Source organism: Mastomys coucha, unplaced genomic scaffold, assembly GCF_008632895.1.
Source record: "Mastomys coucha isolate ucsf_1 unplaced genomic scaffold, UCSF_Mcou_1 pScaffold15, whole genome shotgun sequence".
Taxonomy (NCBI): Eukaryota; Metazoa; Chordata; class Mammalia; order Rodentia; family Muridae; genus Mastomys; species Mastomys coucha.
Genome location: NW_022196897.1, coordinates 74,632,268 through 74,650,248, shown reverse-complemented (window position 1 = coordinate 74,650,248; position 17,981 = coordinate 74,632,268). Strand labels below are relative to the sequence as shown.

Sequence of the window (17,981 nt, the reverse complement as noted above, 5' to 3'; positions counted from 1 at the left end):
TTCTCCTCCAGCAGCCTTCCCATGTTCCGGGAAGCTGATTTAGAAATCTGGGCACCCATGCTTATGACGTACCGTCAAATTTTTTCCCTAGGCTTCTAAGGTATCAGGCGAATACCCAAGTTTCTGCCTAGAATTCCCTGTAGCCTCACACGGAATCCCAGTCAGCACTAACCAAATCTTACCGTGAGAACGACTACAATAATCCGGATCCGCCTTTTCTTTAATAAAGCAGAGCTCTGTATCCTGCGGTAGGGTCCCTCAAATTCTCCCATGTTTGCGGTCCACGTGTGGCACCATCTGAAGTAAACCGGCCCGCAGTTTCACTTCATACTGTGGGTGATTCACGAATTGGGGAAGTCGAGATTCTGTGAAAATAAGTGGGTTAGGAGAGACAAGGAACGACGCCAAGTAGATGCTTACCAAGGCGTGATCTTTACTTAGTGAATCAGGATATTTATACCTGAGGCAAACAATCTTATGTCTTTTAGCATATAAGTGAGAACAGGGAACAAGCATATCAGTACATATCAGTCATGTAAATAAGCCCCTGCAAGCGAGGACTCCAGGCAGGAAAGCGGATTAAAGTTTTAGTTCATTTTGAATACTGGGCTCCCGGTTCTGGCTTAATCCCTGGAGCTGACTCCAGACACCTGGTGGGCCGAGCTGAGCTGCTGCCTTGGGAGTTCAATTGAGGGGTCCCAATGAGGTCAGCAGGAACGGTACACTGGGGTACCTCATTCAGGATGATAATTTCTAGTTCCACCAATCAGCATGCAAAATTCATGATGTCTTCCTTTTTAATGATTATTATTTCATTGTAGAAATGGACCACATTTTCTGTATCCATTCTTTGGTTGAGGGACATATGGATTGTTTCCTGTTTCTGGCTATTATAAATAAAGGTGCTATGAGCAGAGTGGTGCACGTGCCCATGCAGTATGGTGCAGCATCTTTTGATTCCTCTGTTGAGAATCTATGTTTAAGAGAAATTTTCAACTGAGGAATCTCAAATGGCTGAGAAGCACTTAAAGAAATGATGAAAATCCTTAGTCATTAGAGGAATGCATATCAAAAGAACCCTCAGATACCACCTCACACCAATCAGAATGGCTAAGATCAAAAGCTCAGCTAAAGCACATGCTGGTGAAAATGTGAAGAAAGAGGAACACTCCTCCACTGCTGTGGGAGTGCAAGCCAGTGCAACCACTCAAAAAATCAGTTTGTCGGTACCTGAGGACCCAGCTATACCACTCCTAGGAGTGTACTCAAAAGATGCTCCAAACTATAACAAGGACACAAGCTCCACTATGTTCATAGCAATCTTATTTATAATAGCCAGAAACTGGAAAGAACCCAGATGTCCCTCAGCAGAGGAATGGATATAGATAATGTCATTCCTTTACACAATGAAGTACTACTCAGCTATTAAAAACAATGACCTTATGAATTTCATAGGCAAATAGATGGAACTTGAAAATATCATCCTGAGTGAGGCAATCCAGGCACAAAAGAACACACATGATATGTAGTTACTGACAGGTGGATATTAGCCAAAAAGAAGTTTGGAATACCCACAATACAACTCACAAACCATATGAAATCCAAGAAGAAAGAAAATCACACCAAAGTGTGGATGCTACAGTACTATTCAGTAGGAGGAAGAGAATAATCTCTGGGAAGTAGATAGAAAGTAGAATCTGGGAGGGAGAGAGGATGTGAAGAGGAAATGGGGGCTGGTTCAGATATAGGAAGTGATAGGGAAGAAGTACAGAGGGTCAGGAATTTTAAAGTAGGTGTGTACCAGTGGGGCAGCGTGAACTATGGTAGCCACTAGAAAGTCCCTGATGGCAGAAACCCAAGAAGTTCCCAGGATCCAATAGGGGTGACATTAGCCAAAGTGCCCAACAAAAGGGAAAGAGAACCTGTAGAGACCATATCCAGTGAATAGACATGGCTCCAGTTTGAGGGATGGGGCCACACACCCAACTCAAAAACATTAATTGAGAATTCTTCCTGTTAAAAGGAAATGCAGGGACAAAGATTAGATCAGAGCCTAAAGGAAAGGCTATCAGGAGACTGCTCCACCTAGGGGTTCCTCCCATCTGCAGACACTAAACACAGACACTATTGGTTATGCCAAGAAGTGCTTACTAACTGGAGCCTGTGATAGCTCTACCCCGGAGAAGCTATGCCAGAGCCTGACCAATACAGATGAGGATGTACACAGTCAAACATTGGACTGAGCATGGGGACTTCTCCATTGAAGTTAGGGTAAGGACTGAAGGAGCTGAAGGGGTTTGCAAAACCCAAAGGAAGAACAACAATGTCAACCTACCAGACTCCACAAAGCTCACAGGGACTAAACCACCAACCAAAGAGAACACAATGGGGAAACTATGGCTCCAGCTTGATATGTAATAGAGGATTCCTGTAGGGGGCATCACTGAGAGGGGATCCTTTTGGTCCAGTGAAGGCCTGATGACCCATGGTAGGGGAATGCTAGGGCACTGAAGCAGGTGTAGATGGGCAGGTGGACAAGCACCCTCATAGAGACAGGGAGAGGAGAGGGCAATAGTTGGTTTGAGTAGGGGAAACTGGGAAGGCTGATAACATTTGAAATGTAAATCAATAAAATAATCAATAAAAACATTGAAAAAGGGGAATCTGTTTATGTCTGGTCCCCATTTTTAAAATTTGGTTATTTGATTTTTGGAGTCTAACTTCTTGAGTTCTTTATATATGTTAGATATTAGCCCTCTATAAGATGTAGGCTTAGAGATTTCTTCCCAATATATAGGTTTCATTTGGTCCTATTGACAGTGTTTGCCTTACAGAAGCTTTTCAATTTTGTAAGGCCCCATTTAGCAATTGTTGATTTTAGAATTCAATCCATTGTTGTTCTAAATAGGAAGTATTTCTCTGTGCCAATGCATTCGAGGCTATTTCCCACTTTTGTATATCTGGTTTTAGATTGAGGTCCTTAATCCACTTGGAATTGAGCTTTGTACAAGCTGATAAATATAAATCAATTTGCATTTGTCTACATGCTGATGATCAGTTAGACTACCATCATTTGTTGAAGATGTTTTCTTTTTCTCACTGTATGGTTTTGGCTTCTTTGTCAAAGATCAAGCATCCATAGGTGTGTGTTTTCTTCTGGGTTTTCAAGTCTACTCCATTGATCAACCTGTCTGTCTTGGTACCAATACTATGTGGTATTTTTTTTTAATCACTACTGCTCTGTAATGAATGCAGTTTGGGGTCTGTGATGGTGATTCCTCCAGAAGTTTTTTAATTGTTGAGAATTGTTTTGTCTATTCTCAGTTTTTTGTTTTCCATATGAAGGTGAGAATTTCTCTTTCCATGTCTGTGAAAAATTGTGTTGGACTTTTGATGGGGATTGCATTGACTCTGAAGATAACTTTTGGTAAGGTGGCCATTTTGTTTGTTTGTTTGTTTATTTATTTATCATTCCATTTGTTTACATCTCAAATGATATCCCACTTCCCAGTTATACCTCCACAAGACCCCCATTCCACAAACTAACTTTTCTCCCACCCTTATGCCTCTAGAAGGTGCTCCCCCACTCCCCCCTCTCCCATCCCACCCCTCCAGCATCCTTCTACGCTGGGGCATCAAACCTCCACAGGACCTAAGGCCTACCCTCCCATTGATGTGACAAAGCCATCCTCTGCTACCTACATATCTAGAGCCATAGATCCTTCCCTGTACATTCCTTGGTTAGTGTTCTAGTCCCTGGGAGCACTAGGCAGTCCAGTTAGTTGATGTTGTTCTTCCTATGGGGTTGCAATCCCCCTCTTCCAGTTCTTCTGCTAGCTCCCCAACTGGGGTCCCTGAGCTCAGTCTGATGGTTGGCCCCAAGTAGCCACATCTGCATTGGTTAGTTGCTGGTTGAACCTCCCAAGGAGGAGTCACACCAGGTTCTTGTCAGCAAGTGCCTGTTGGCAACAGCAACAGTGTGAGGTTTGGTGTCAGCAGGTAGGATGTATCCTGGGGTAGGGTGCAGCCCCTAGATTGCCCATCCTTCAGTCTGTGCTCCATTTTTTTTGTCCCTTTTCTTCCTTTGGACAGGAACAATTCTGGGGGACATGCCTATCTACTGAAGGTGGTCTTTATAGGTTCTATCTCCCTTTCTCTGCTAAAATCATTCCCATTAGGTCCTAGGAGCCTCTCATTTCCCTGGTGTCTGGGACCCTCTATTGGCTATTTTACTATGTTAATCCTACCAATCCAGAGCATAGGAGATCTTTCCATCTTCTGAGGTCTACTTTAATTTCTTTCTTCAGGACTTGCAGTTCCTGTCATACAGATCTTTCACTTTCTTGGCTAGAGTTACACCAAGGTACTCTGTATTATTTGTGGCTATTGTGCAGGGTGTTGTTTCACTAATTTCTTTCTCGGCCCATTTATCATTTGTGTAGAGGGAGACTACTGATTTGTTAGAGTTAATTTTATATCCAGCCATTTTGCTGAGGCTCTTTATCAGCTCTTGGTGTTATGTGGTAGAATTTGGTGATGGCTTATATATATTATCATATCATCTGCAAATAGTGAGACCTTGATTTCTTCCTTTCCAATTTGTATCCCATAAATCTCCTTTTGTTTTCTGATTGCTCTTACTAGCACTTCAATACTATATTGAATTGATAGTGAGAGAGTCCGCTGACTTGTCCCTAATTTTAGTGAGATTGCTTTAAGTTTCTTTCCTTTTGATTTGATGTTAGCTGTTGGTTTTTATTACTTTTAGTTATATGTCATGAATTTCTGATCTCCTCAAGACTTTAACATGAAGGGGTTTTGTATTCTGTCAAAGGCTTTTTCAGTGTCTAATGAGGGAATTATGTGCCTTTTTTCTTTGAATTTGTTTATATTGTTGATTTTGTTTTTGGATTTTTTTTTATATTGAACTAGCCTTGCATCACTGAGATAAAGCCTACTTGATCGTAATGAATATTGTTTTTGATATGTTCTTGGATTCAGTTTGTGAGAATTTTATTGAGTATTTTTGCATCAATACCCATAAACAAACCTAGTCTGAAGTTTCTGTCTTTGTTGGGTCATTGTGTGTTTTAGTTATCAGAGTAACTGTGGCTTCATAGAATGAACTAGGTAGTGTTTCTTCTGTTTCTATTTTGTGGATTAGTTTAAGTATTTGTGTGGAGTGTTTGTATTAGCTTTTCTTTGAAGGTCTGGTAGAATTCAGCACTAACAACATCTTGACCTGGGATATCTCTCTCTCTCTCTCTCTCTCTCTCTCTCTCTCTCTCTCTCTTTCTCTCTCTCTCTCTCTGTCTTAGAGTTTTAATGACAGTTCTATTTCCTTAGGGGTTATGCTACTTGGTAGATTGTTTATCTGACCTTGATTTAACCTTGGTACATGGTAACTGTCTTGAAAATCATCTATTGTTTTATAGATTCTCAAGTATTGTCAAGTATAGGTTATTGTATTGAGATAAGATAATTTTGTGAATTTCATCAGTTTCTGTTGTTTGTCTAGCTTTTCATTTTTGATTTTGTTAATTGTGATACTATCTCTGTATATGTATCTTGATTTTCTCAAGAAACTGCTGTTAATTCTTTGTATCTCTTTTTGTTTCTAGTTGGTTGATTTCAGCCTGAGTTTGGCTACTGCCTTCTGTCTACTCTTGCAAGTGTTTGTTCTAGAGCTTTCAGGTGTATAGAGTATCTCCAATATAAATTTTGCTTTTCACACTGCTTTCATTTTGCCCCATATGTTTGGGAATGCTATGCCTTAATTTTCTTTGAATTCTAAATAATGTTTAATTTCTTTATGTTCTTCATTACCAAGTTGTCATTGAGCAATGTGTTGTTCAGTTTCCATGAGTATGTGGGCTTTCTGGTGTTTTTGCTGTTATTGAAGTCCATCCTTAGTCTGTGGTAATCTGGTAGAGTGCATGGGATGATGTCAATCTTCCTATACCTATTGACATTTCTTTTTTCCATTTATATGGTCAATTTTGGAGAAGTTTTAATTTGGAGTAAAATGTTCTGGAGTTATCTGTTAAATTCATTTGTTTCATAACTTCTACTAATTTTACCTTGTATCTTTTTAGTTTCTATTTCAATGACTTGTCCATTGGGAAAAGTGGTGTGTTGAAGTCTCCTACTATTACCATGTAAGGTTTAATGTAGGTTTTGATATTTAGTAAAGTTTCTTTTATGAATGTGGGTACCCTTGCATTCGTGACATAGATGTTGAGAATTGAGACTTCATGTTGGCTGATTTTTCCTTTATTTAGTATGAAGTGTCTTTCTCTACCACTTTTGATTTCTTTTGGTTGTAAGTATATTTTATTGGATATTAGAATAGCAACTTCAGCTTTTTTCTTGGGACCACTTTCTTACAAAATTTTTTCTAACCCTGTAAACCCTGTACTCTGAGGTAGTATGTCTTTATAACTGAGGTGTAAGTCTTGTATGTAGCAAAATGATACTTGCTTTTTTTAATTAGATGTTTTCTTTATTTAGAATAACTCCTTTCCTAGGTCCCACTCCAAAAACTAACAAAAAAAGAAAAAGAAAGAAAAAAAGAAAGAAAAAAAAAGAAAAGAAAAAAAAAACAAAAACTAAAACAAACCTATGTTCCCTCCCCCCTCTCCCTGCTCACCATCCCACCCCCTCCTGCTTACTGGCCTTGGCATTCCCCTACACTGGGGCATAGAACCTTTACAGGGCCAAGGACCTCTCCTCCCATTCATGACTGACTTGGCCATCCTCTGCTATACATATGCTGCTGGAGCCATTAGTCCCACCATGTGTACTCTTTGGCTAGTGTTTTAGTCCCTGGGAGCACTGAGGGTACTAGTTAGTTCATATTGTTGTTCGTCCTTATGGGCTGCAAACCCTTCAGCTCCTTGGGTCCTTTCTCTAACTCCTTCATTGGGGACTTTGTATTTAGTCTGATGGATGGCTATGAGCCTCTACTTCTGTATTAGTCAGGTACTGAAAGAGACTCTCAGGAGACATTTATATCAGGCTCCTGTCATCCAGCACTTGCTGGCATCCACAATAGTGTCTAGATTTGATGACTGAATTTGGGAAGGAACTCAGATGACAGCAGATGCTGGCGAGGTTGTGGGGAAAGAAGAACACTCCTTCATTGCTGGTGGGACTGCAAGCTGGTACAACCACTTTGGAAATCAGTTTGGTGCTTCCTCCAGAAATTGGACATAGTACTACCAGAGGACCCAGCTATACCACTCCTGGGCATATATCCAGAAGATGGTCCAACATGTAATAAGGACATATGCTCCACTATGTTCATATCAGCCTTATTTATAAAAGCCAGAAACTGGAAACAACTCAGATGTCTTTTAACAAAGGAATGGATACAGAAAATGTGGTATATCTACACAATGGAGTACTACTCAGCTATTAAAAATAATGAATTTATGAAATTCTTGGAGAAACAGATGGATCTGGAGAATATCATCCTGAGTGATGTAACCCAATCACTAAAGAACACACATGGTATGCATTCTCTGATAAGTGGATACTAGCCTAGAAAATCGGAATACACAAAATACAAACCACAAAACATAGGAAACTCAAGAAGGAGGAAGACCAAAGTGTGGATAATTCGTTTCTCCTTAAAATGTGGAACAAAGTACCCATGGAAAGAGTTGTAGAGGCTAACTATGGAGCAGAGACTAAAGGAAGGACAATTCAGAAACTGCTCCACTTCCTGTTTTCTTATCCTCTCTGTAAGCCTGTGTCTTTTTATTGATAAATTGAGGCCATTGTTTTTGAGAGATATTAAAGAGAAATGATTTTTAGTTCTTGTTATTTTTGTTATTGAAGATGATATTGTATGTATCTCTCTCTGTGTGTGTGTGTGTGTGTGTGTGTGTGTTATTCTCTTGTTTTGCATTTGCTGTGAGATGTTTAATTTCTTGACTTTTTCTTGTATACAGTTAGCCTCCTAGCATTGGAATTTTCTTTCTATTATCATCTCTAGGGTTGGATTAGTAGAAAGATATTGTTTAAATTTGGATCTGTCATGAAATATCTTGGTCCCTTCATTTATGGTGATTGAGAGTTTTACAAGACATAGTAGCCTAAGCTGACATCTGTGGTATCCTAGGGTCCACATGACATCTGTCCAGGATCTTCTGTCTTTTAAAGCCTCTTTAAAAATCTGGTGTAATTCTGATAAGTCTGCTTTTATATGTTAGTTGGTCTTTCCCTTTACAGTTTTTATTATTCTTTCTTTGTTTTGTACATTTAACATTTCAATTATTATCTGCTGGAAGTAGTTTCTGATACAATCTATTTGGTGTTCTGTGGCTTTCTGTAAGTTTATGGACATCTCTTTCTTGAGGTTAGGGAAGTTTTCTTCTATGATTTTGTTTAAGATGCTTTCTGGCCCTTTGAACTTGAAATCTTCACCCTTCACTATCCCTATTATTCTGATGTTTGGTGTTTTCATAGTGAGCCAAATTTCCTGGATGTTGTGAGTTAGGAACATTTTACATTTTTCATTTTCTTTGAGCAATGTATCATTTTTTCTATGTCATATTTCATCTCTTGTATTCTATTGGTGATGTGTTCATTTGTAATTGCTGTTCTTTTTTCTAGGTTTTCCATTTCCAGGGTTGCCTCATTCATGATTTTTTAAAATGTTTTTATTTCCATTTTTGGTATTAGATAATTTTGTTGAATTCTTTCCTGATTGATTTTATTTTCATGCATTTCTTTAAGGTAATTATTTGTAGCTTCTATAAGAGCTTGTACCTGTTTGTCTGTGTTTTCCTCTATTTCTTTAAAGGAGTTATATATACCATACTTAAAGGCCTCTATCATCTTTATTAAATGGGATTTTATGTCAGAAGTTTGTTCTTTGGGAGTGTTAGGGTATCCAGGGGTTGGTATGGTAGGAGAACTGGGTTAGGTTGGTGCCAAATTACATTGGCTTCTGTCACTTGTATCCTTACACTTGCCTTTTGCCTTCTGGTTATCTCTGGTGTTAACTGGCCTGGGTGTCTTAGGATGGAGTAGACCTTTTTGGAGGCAAGCTCAGCTGTTTGACCTGGGTTAGAGCAGGCTTCCTGGGAGTCAAGTAGTGCTTTCTCTGGTTAGAGAGGCCCTCTGTGTCACTTGTTAGAGAATTCATTCTGTGTCCTTGGTTAGGACAGACCTCCTTGGGAGACAGACAAGCTAAGCTTCATAATTCTGAATAGTGACTGTTTGTGATTTTCTGAGGTGGTTTCTGACTATAGCAAAGAGTTTTCTTGATTAAATGTGAAGACTACATTTATCTTTGGGTATGAGAACAAATATTTAGAATGTTGTAACAGAATATGCTCTTTTAGTAAAATGGTATTGTAGATTCTCCTCCACGATCCATGTCTTCATTGTCATTGAGTACTTAGTTATCTAGTTTACAGTACCTGTTATGATTTCCTTCTTGCTGGAGGAGGGGGCTCTTTTACGTCCAATTAAAGAACTTCTGGTTACTGGGAGTGTATGCATGCTAGTACTCTACTCATAGGGTTATAATACATTGGTCATTGTTGTGGTTTAAGGGGAATTACTAGATAGAACTGTTGGTTTCTCTTATCCTTTGGAAACTTGCATGGTGCCTTCTAGTACCATGGAAGCTAGTCCTAAGTTTATGCATCATTTTATAGATTTTTATAGCTATTTGTATATATTTAAGTTTAAAGAAAATTGATATCTTATAAAATATTTTATAAGATATTTTAAGCATTAAACATGGCTTTCAAAGTACTACTAAGTTAAGATAAAATTACAAATAAAATATCACATGGGGTTTTGTTTCATCTAATTGTTTGATTTGGGCCTCCAGAGTAATTCTCCATTTTCATCCTCTAGGGTTCATATCCCTGAGGTATCTGTGACATAAATGTGGGGCACAGTTTGATGCTAAAGTTATTTTTTTATTTCTCTTTCTCTCAAGTATTACTGAGATGTTTTGTAAAGGTTATGTAGTAGAAGTCACTTTTTTTCTAAAACATTCTTTGAAATATACAGTAATACCTGTATTTTCCCACATTTTGTATTATATTCCTTAAAATAAATGAAATTTCTAGCAGAGGCAGTCCTAGAGCATATCATTTTTATAGAAAGTCTTAAATGAATACATCAAAACTTTGTGCTTTGAGGTGAGTTTATTTAATGCCCATTTTATTTTATTTATTTTATCAGAAAAATAATGTATGACCCTAATTTTCTCAGGCTTTAAAATTTATATATGACTATAGTTTCTATAAGCATTTATGATAAATCTTTCTAACTAGATACATTTACCATCATCTGTGCCACTGTAATTGTTATTATTATGTGACCAATATTTCTGGAGAATATCTGCTTATTCATTATGTATTTCTTCTTTATATATACAGTCATTTTTTATCAATTACAAGACATGATATGTATGTCATCTCATAATAATCTCACAGAAAAACTAAGGATATAAATTATTTTTGATGATTCTGTAGTTTCTAAACTACTCAGTATGATATTTAGCACATAAAGGAAATGTAATGAGAAAAACCAAGATGCAACTTACCAGAAATGATGGAATGAATTTGTTTAATACAGATACATATGAACATTGTGTACATGTGTGAACCATCAAATAACTGAACATAGATGACAGACACTTCCCCAGGCAAAATGAGTGATTTTGAAATTTAGCCCCAAGTTCATTAAGATAAACGCAGAATGTAAAAAGTGGTCCCCAAAGTTAAATATATTGAAAAGATGTGTTAGAACATGCTGAAACAATATTTGTTATTGGTAGAATAATAATCAACCCTAGGTTACTCAAATTTTACTAGAATAGGATATGAGAAAGAACAAAGTTTTGGGTCAAGTTTTTAAATGTCTAATTATAAAATTATAATTAGACAATTTAATATACAAATATATTTAATACAAATTTAATATATCTTGTATTAAAGGTGTAAGTGCATTCAGGATATAGTAAGTCCAGTACATAGGATCACTAAAATCTAAAATAATAGTTGAAGAAAATTTTTACTTATATGTTAATATTTTTATATCAAGGACACAAGTCTAATATTACCTCAAAGAATATAATCACAATATTGTGAAAACTGTAGGGCTTTTAATCTTAGCACACAGACATGTCATTCTTAAGTTCAATAGTGTTAATTTTATTTTTTCTAATAGTGTAATTTTATACTGAGTTAGGGTTGGTAAATAGTTTTATTGTACCTCTAAGGAAAATATAATTAGATAGTAGAAGATAGCAGTTGAGACAATTTGGAAGTACATAGCACATACAGAATTAATTCATTTCAGTTTTTGATAAAATTGCTTTGAATAATTAGGAAATTAGATGATATGAGGAATCCCTGTGACTGCAGTTTTGGATAAGTAAATTATATTTTAGATATACCACAAGTTTACAATATACCTGTGGACAATACTACATTCTATAATTTTATGATACAATTTTATTGAATACCTGTGTGATTCACCTTCAATCTTGTAAACTGTTTTATTGTAAAGTACATAAGAGTAAACTACAAATGATAAAAACATTTATTATACCATGTCAGTTTGTGCTTTGAATTTAAATTATTGTAACTACTGGAAAAATGTCAATATATAGCTTTTTATGAGTAACCCTTAAACCTCCAAGCACTTTTTGTCTGCCTATCTTGTTTGATTGCTTCTCTCTTTCTGTTTTTCTATTTTAACTCAGGGACAGAGAAAACCAGACTTATTCAGTGATCTTCATTCTCTTGGGCTTCTCTGAATACCCGGATTTGCAGGTGCCCCTGTTCCTCGTGTTTCTGACCATATACACAATCACTGTGCTGGGAAATCTGGGCATGATTGGCATCATCAGGATCAATACAAAGCTCCGCAATACCCCCATGTACTTTTTCCTTAGTCACCTTTCCTTTGTGGATTTCTGTTACTCTACTGTTGTAACACCCAAACTCTTAGAAAACTTGATCATAGAAGACAGAACCATCTCTTTCTCAGGCTGCATTATGCAGTTCTTCTTTGCATGTACATTTGTGGTGACCGAAACGTACATGTTGGCAGTGATGGCCTATGACAGATTTGTTGCAGTGTGTAACCCTCTGCTCTACACTGTTGCTATGTCACCAAAGCTGTGTTCCATTTTAGTGAGTGCATCCTACTCTTGGGGTTTAATCTGTTCCATGACACTGACTTACTTTTTGCTGAGATTATCCTTTCAAGGAATTAATGTCATTAATAACTTTGTGTGTGAACATGCTGCTATTGTGGCTGTATCCTGCAGTGACCCTTACATAAGCCAGGAGATTATTTTTGTCTCTGCTTCATTTAATGAAATAAGCAGCCTAATTATTATTCTTACTTCCTATGTTTTCATCTTCACCACTGTCATGAAGATGCCTTCCATAGGAGGCCGTAGTAAAGCCTTCTCTACATGTGCCTCCCACCTGACTGCCATTATTATTTTCCATGGAACAATTTTATTTCTCTACTGTGTACCTAACACAAAGAGCTCTTGGCTCATGGTCAAGGTGGCTTCAGTGTTCTATACAGTCTTCATCCCTATGTTAAACCCCCTGATCTATAGTCTCAGAAACAAAGATGTCAAGGAGTCAGTCCGGAAGTTAATGACCAAAAGTTTATAATGCCATGTGTTGCCATATTCATGTGGTTTTCTTACTCCTTCATATTTAGAAATATTTGTGCAGAATTTCTAAGATATTTAAAATTATTGACAAACTAAAATGAACCAACCAACAATAACAGTGATTTAACTCCAAGTTAGCTGATTATTCAAAATCTATTTAATTTGAGGTTGAGATAACAACTATAAAATAATAAATAAAGTAGTAATAACTTTTTGGTTTAAATAAAGATTTCATACTTGAAATTTAACATGCACAATTTTTAAGTGAGCAGACATTAATGATGACAAAAATTTCTCTTTTCTCAATGCTTGGAAAAATAGAGATATGTATACATAGGATTGATTGAAAAACCTCTTTTTAATTGATAGGCTACTTAATCATCCTTTATTTGAGACAGGGTTTCTCTCTAAAAACCTGGCTATTCTAGAAATCACTCTATAGACCAGGCTAGCCTTGAACTCAGAAATCCAGCTGCCTCTGCCTCCCAAGTGCTGGGATTAAAGGTGTGTGCCACCACTGCCCAGCCTACTTAATTGTCTTAACTAAATTATTATATTTTTGCTACTATCACTTCAATCATGATTCATATCTTTTGGTATATAAAAATCTTGGTAAAATTTAATGTAATGCAATATTCATTCTGCTATGAATTGCAAATCCTAGCCTTTATTCTCCTGAATTCTTGCTTCTTAGTTCCAAAGAAATACTGTAATTTGTTGTTAGTAATGATTTATAATAAACTATGCAACTAAAACTTACTTTACTAAGTTTTTTAAAGTAAACATCAATGTACCAAAAAAATCATGTACTTTATATATAGCTGTATATCACCTATTTAATATCTGGGACCCTGTAAATCAGATATGATAATGCATTTAACTAAATCCTCTGCCAAATAATATATACATGTAAATAAAATCATATTTTGAACAAGAAATAATGTTTTGGGTGGCAAAATCACAGTAAAAATTAGTTGTACTTGTCAAATAAGCCCTTATATTCTGAAACCCCCAAATTTTAAGAGTAGACAGTAGATATAGAGTAAATTATAATTCTGACACTGTAATTGACTTCTTTGATATGTAGAAAAAAACAGAAGTATACAAATAACCATATTTGAGGTAATTCACCCCTCTAGAATTAGTTTTGGGACCCACTTTATAGGAAGAAATCCATACCTGATAATGTAAATCCAAACCATGGCAGTGTATGGTATTCTATCTATAGGAAGATTTAATCATGATGCTTATCATGAAACCACCTTCTAAATATGTATGTTTGTATCTATACAGAACCATCACTAACAGTCTTAATCAGTGAAGTCTCTCTAGTGAACTTCAGTAAAGGCTGTTTTACAGGTATACAAAGTGCTTAAATAAGTGATGGTTTAGTACTGAGCACTAAAGCTATCTCAAGGTAACTGTACTTCATGAGATATAAATTGCAACGAGTACTGATCTGGATTGAGAATTGGAAGAATCTACTGATACTCATATCATTATATTCAAATATCTAATTTGTTGGTTCCCATTAAATCCTCTGTGATTTTAGTCCTTGTAATTTCTCTTGTGTAAAATAATGTAATAGTGATATGTTAATTAATGTATCATTATACATAAATGAGCTGACTTAATATGGAGCAATACCACAGTTACTATAAAAACCAAATAAAAGTCCTGAAATAATATGCTACAACACCAATTGTCATTGATTATTTATCTTTATCGCATCCTTGGTTCTTTGATTGTAGTCCATTTGTGATCTGTTAAAAAGAAAATATCTAATAAAAAAAGACAGAGGATACCTTCTACAAGCCTTGGAAATTCAGAAGAAAAACAAGATGAAAAAAGACTGGTATTATGAAAATATCAGAGACAATTAGGTGACAGACATGTGCACTGTGGTGCACCATACTACCATTGAAATCATGAGGATGGTGATTAAAATAAAAACAGACAGGTAGAGAAAAAAATCAGGCAATGCATTTTATTCAAAATTTCAAGAGAAATAAAACATTCTTCTATCTCATGCCTTATTCAGAACAAGATATAAGAGTCCCAACAAGCTTACAGTAGTTTTTTTGTGAATATAGTTACATGAGAGGATTATGTGAGCAAATAAAACATTAATACTCAAGAAGCAATGATAGCTTAAGAGAGTGACATAGTCACTGACAAAGGAGACTACACCTTTTTTGAAAAGATGATTAAGGAACACCACAAATTAGCCATAGTTCAATTCTGCCAACATGCATTCACCTAGTAGCAGACATATGTACCCAGAATCTAGAAAGATGTGGTTAAGAACACATATTACTCTTACAGAGGATGTGATTCATGCCCTAACACCCACACTGGGCAGCTGACAACTGACTGTAACTTCATTTCCAAGGGATCCAACACCATCTCTGACTTCCACAAAAACTGTACTTAGGTGCATAAACCCACACTGTGACATAATAAAATAATTAAAGATAAAAATATTCTTTAATAGCATACATCCAATGAAGAAATGCTTGGTGCACCCTGTGAAGGAAATGGCTCTATCCTCAAAATTAGATTTCTTAGCAGTTTGTGAAGAGTAAGTGTAGAGGAAATAAATCAGAAGAACACACTCATATGCCATTGCAGTACTTCCAAAAGGAAACAGTGCAAGAGAGCTGTAGAGCAGATAGGCATGTATTAAAAGCCATATAAAAGTAAGTGATGTTTCACATAACATAAATATTGTTCTGACCAAAATCTATAACATTTTAGCTAGCCTTATTATTTTATAAACATTACATTTTTCAATATATTAACTTTTATACTCACAGAACTAGCAGTTAGATACTGTGGTTGAAAGAAAAGTTATTAATATTACAATTCCCACAGTGTAGTTCTTTCTTAGTGAGGGAAGATAGAAAAATTGGCACTAAAAGTGATCATGTGAAGTTTGTTGAGTGTACTGGAAGTAATATGCCTTTTTATTGTTTGCTGGAGAAAGGGAAAAAGGGAATTATTATATACATGCACTCAGATATGAATGTATAGGTGCTTATGCACAATTACAAATGAGCACACAAGAGGGATGAATATAAAGGATGGAGAAAGGAAAATAATTATATAATAAGAAAAAGAGCAGGCCAGTGGTGGCACATGCCTTTAATTCCAGCACTTGGGAGACAGCGGAAGGCAGATTTCTCACTTCAAAGCCAACTTGGTCTACAGAGTATTTCCAGGACAGCCAGGGCTACACAGAGAAACCCTATTTCAAAACACCAAAAAATAAAAAAAAAAAGAAAAAGAAAAAAAGAGAGTAAGAATAAAAGCAAAATACAAAATCTAAATAAAATAAATTTGGAGGTCAATAGAGAACAATGATTAACCCTCTTCATTCTAAGATAATATAATTTCCATTCTCTATAAAGTTATTCATAGTGAAAAATATAACTATTACACATACAAACACACACACACATTATTCCCACAAGTTCTAAAACTTTTTATTTCATTATTTTAATATTAGGAATTCAATGCATAAAAAAATTAAGAAAAAGTACTTTAGGGGTAGTATGTGTGTATATCTATAATGACTGAGAAAGAACTTTAATGTGGAATAACTTCCTCACAGTCTCTTTTACATCCTTATTTCTTAGGCTGTAAATAAGAGGATTAAGCATAGGGATGACCATGCTGTAAAACACAGTGACTATCTTATCAAGAAGCAGTGAGCTCTTTGATTTGAGCACACAGTATAGAAGAAGAATAACCCCATGGCAGAAAGAGATGGCAGTCAGGTGAGGGGCACAGGTGGACAAGGCTTTTTGTAGTGCTTCTTTAGTGGGAATCTTGATGACAGTGGTGAATATGACAACATAGGAGACAATGATGATAAGGAGGCTACAAATCTCATTGAACATACAAATTAACAAGCATGCTATCTGGCTGAAAGAAGTGTCAGAACAGGCTGCAGAAATTATAGCAGAGTACTTACAGCAAAAGTGGTTAATGATGGCAGATCTACAGTAAGATAGTGCCAAAAGAAAATATGTTAGTGTGGTGGCACAGAGCCCACCCCATAGGTAAGTTCCAGTTACTAGGAGAGCACAGAGCCATATAGAGAGATATAGCCACTGTGTAGAGCAGAGGGTTACAAATGGCCACAAAACGGTCATAAGGCCATTACTGTTAAGATGAAGCTTTGTGTAAACACTCAAGCACAGCCAAAGTAAAACTGGATTATGCATCCTTTGAGGGACATAGATCTGTCCTCTGTTATCAGAAGGTCTAGCAGCTTTGGTGCAATCACAGTGGTATAAAAAAAATCAACAAAGGATAAATGGCTGAGGAAAAAGTACATAGGAGTATGGAATTTGGCATTGATCCTGATGACCAAAATCATACCTAGATTTTCCAAAAGAGTGATGGTGTATATAATTAAAAAGATCAAGAATAAAGGCACCTGTAAGAATAAAGGCACTCTGAGAATCCCACAAAGACAAATAAGACCCCAGTACTCTGATTTACTTGATGTTGCATTTGGAACCTTTTTTGAGGGAATCAGAAAGTCCATCCCATGCAGCAGAATACAGTGGAAGATCTGGATATTATGAAGAGAGACAGAAGAATATAACTTAATTTATGGCACATCATATACCAACAGGTATTTCAAAAGAACATAGCTTGGTTTTTACTTACAGAGTGTTTCTTAGATCAATAGGAGTAAAACATCATCTCACTTAAATACACTGAGAAGACATGTACAACCCTGTGTAACCACTTTAATGTTATCACTCAGTGGTGGGTTATACTCCAAACTGCAGAGAAATCCCATCTAGCCACCTAAGTCTTAAGACCAGTTTCTCTGACAATATTGGTACAGTAATACAGCTTTTAAACTAAGCTGCTAATAATATACAGATATTCACAATGGCTTCAGAGTCTTAAATAACTATTAAAGACTATTTCAGATTTTCCTGAAAAAAACAATTAAAAATTTTTTATTAGATATTATGGTGATTGAGTTTTATTGTCTATTATGTTTCTGTCTTCCTGATTCTATGTGGAAGCCTTTTAAGAAAGAAAGTGTATTCATTAGCAGTTACAAATGTTAAAACAATAAGTAAATGAAAAGAAATTACATAGATTCTTGTATAACTTGGTAAAAGGATATGCATGGAAAGTGATATGATATAACATATTAAACTGTCTTAAAATACAATGATATAAACAAAATGTAAAAAGTACTGAAATTTACAAACGAATTTAGTGTCATAAACATGATTTTAACATCTTGAGACATAAAGGAATAGTTTAACCTACACTATAA

At 36.0% G+C, this 17,981-nt stretch overlaps 1 protein-coding gene and 1 pseudogene across 1 annotated transcript; one reads left to right on the top strand and one right to left on the bottom strand.

Annotated features, from left to right (window-relative positions):
- Positions 1-10,137: 10,137 nt before the first annotated feature.
- On the top strand, positions 10,138-12,668 carry LOC116091711 (olfactory receptor 5D13-like). Its single transcript, XM_031373227.1, has 2 exons — positions 10,138-10,166; positions 11,738-12,668. Exons 1-2 carry the CDS (start codon positions 10,138-10,140, stop codon positions 12,666-12,668), a joined length of 960 nt encoding a protein of 319 aa, XP_031229087.1.
- Positions 12,669-16,236: 3,568 nt separating this feature from the next.
- LOC116092167 lies at positions 16,237-17,191 on the bottom strand (annotated as a pseudogene).
- Positions 17,192-17,981: the final 790 nt, after the last annotated feature.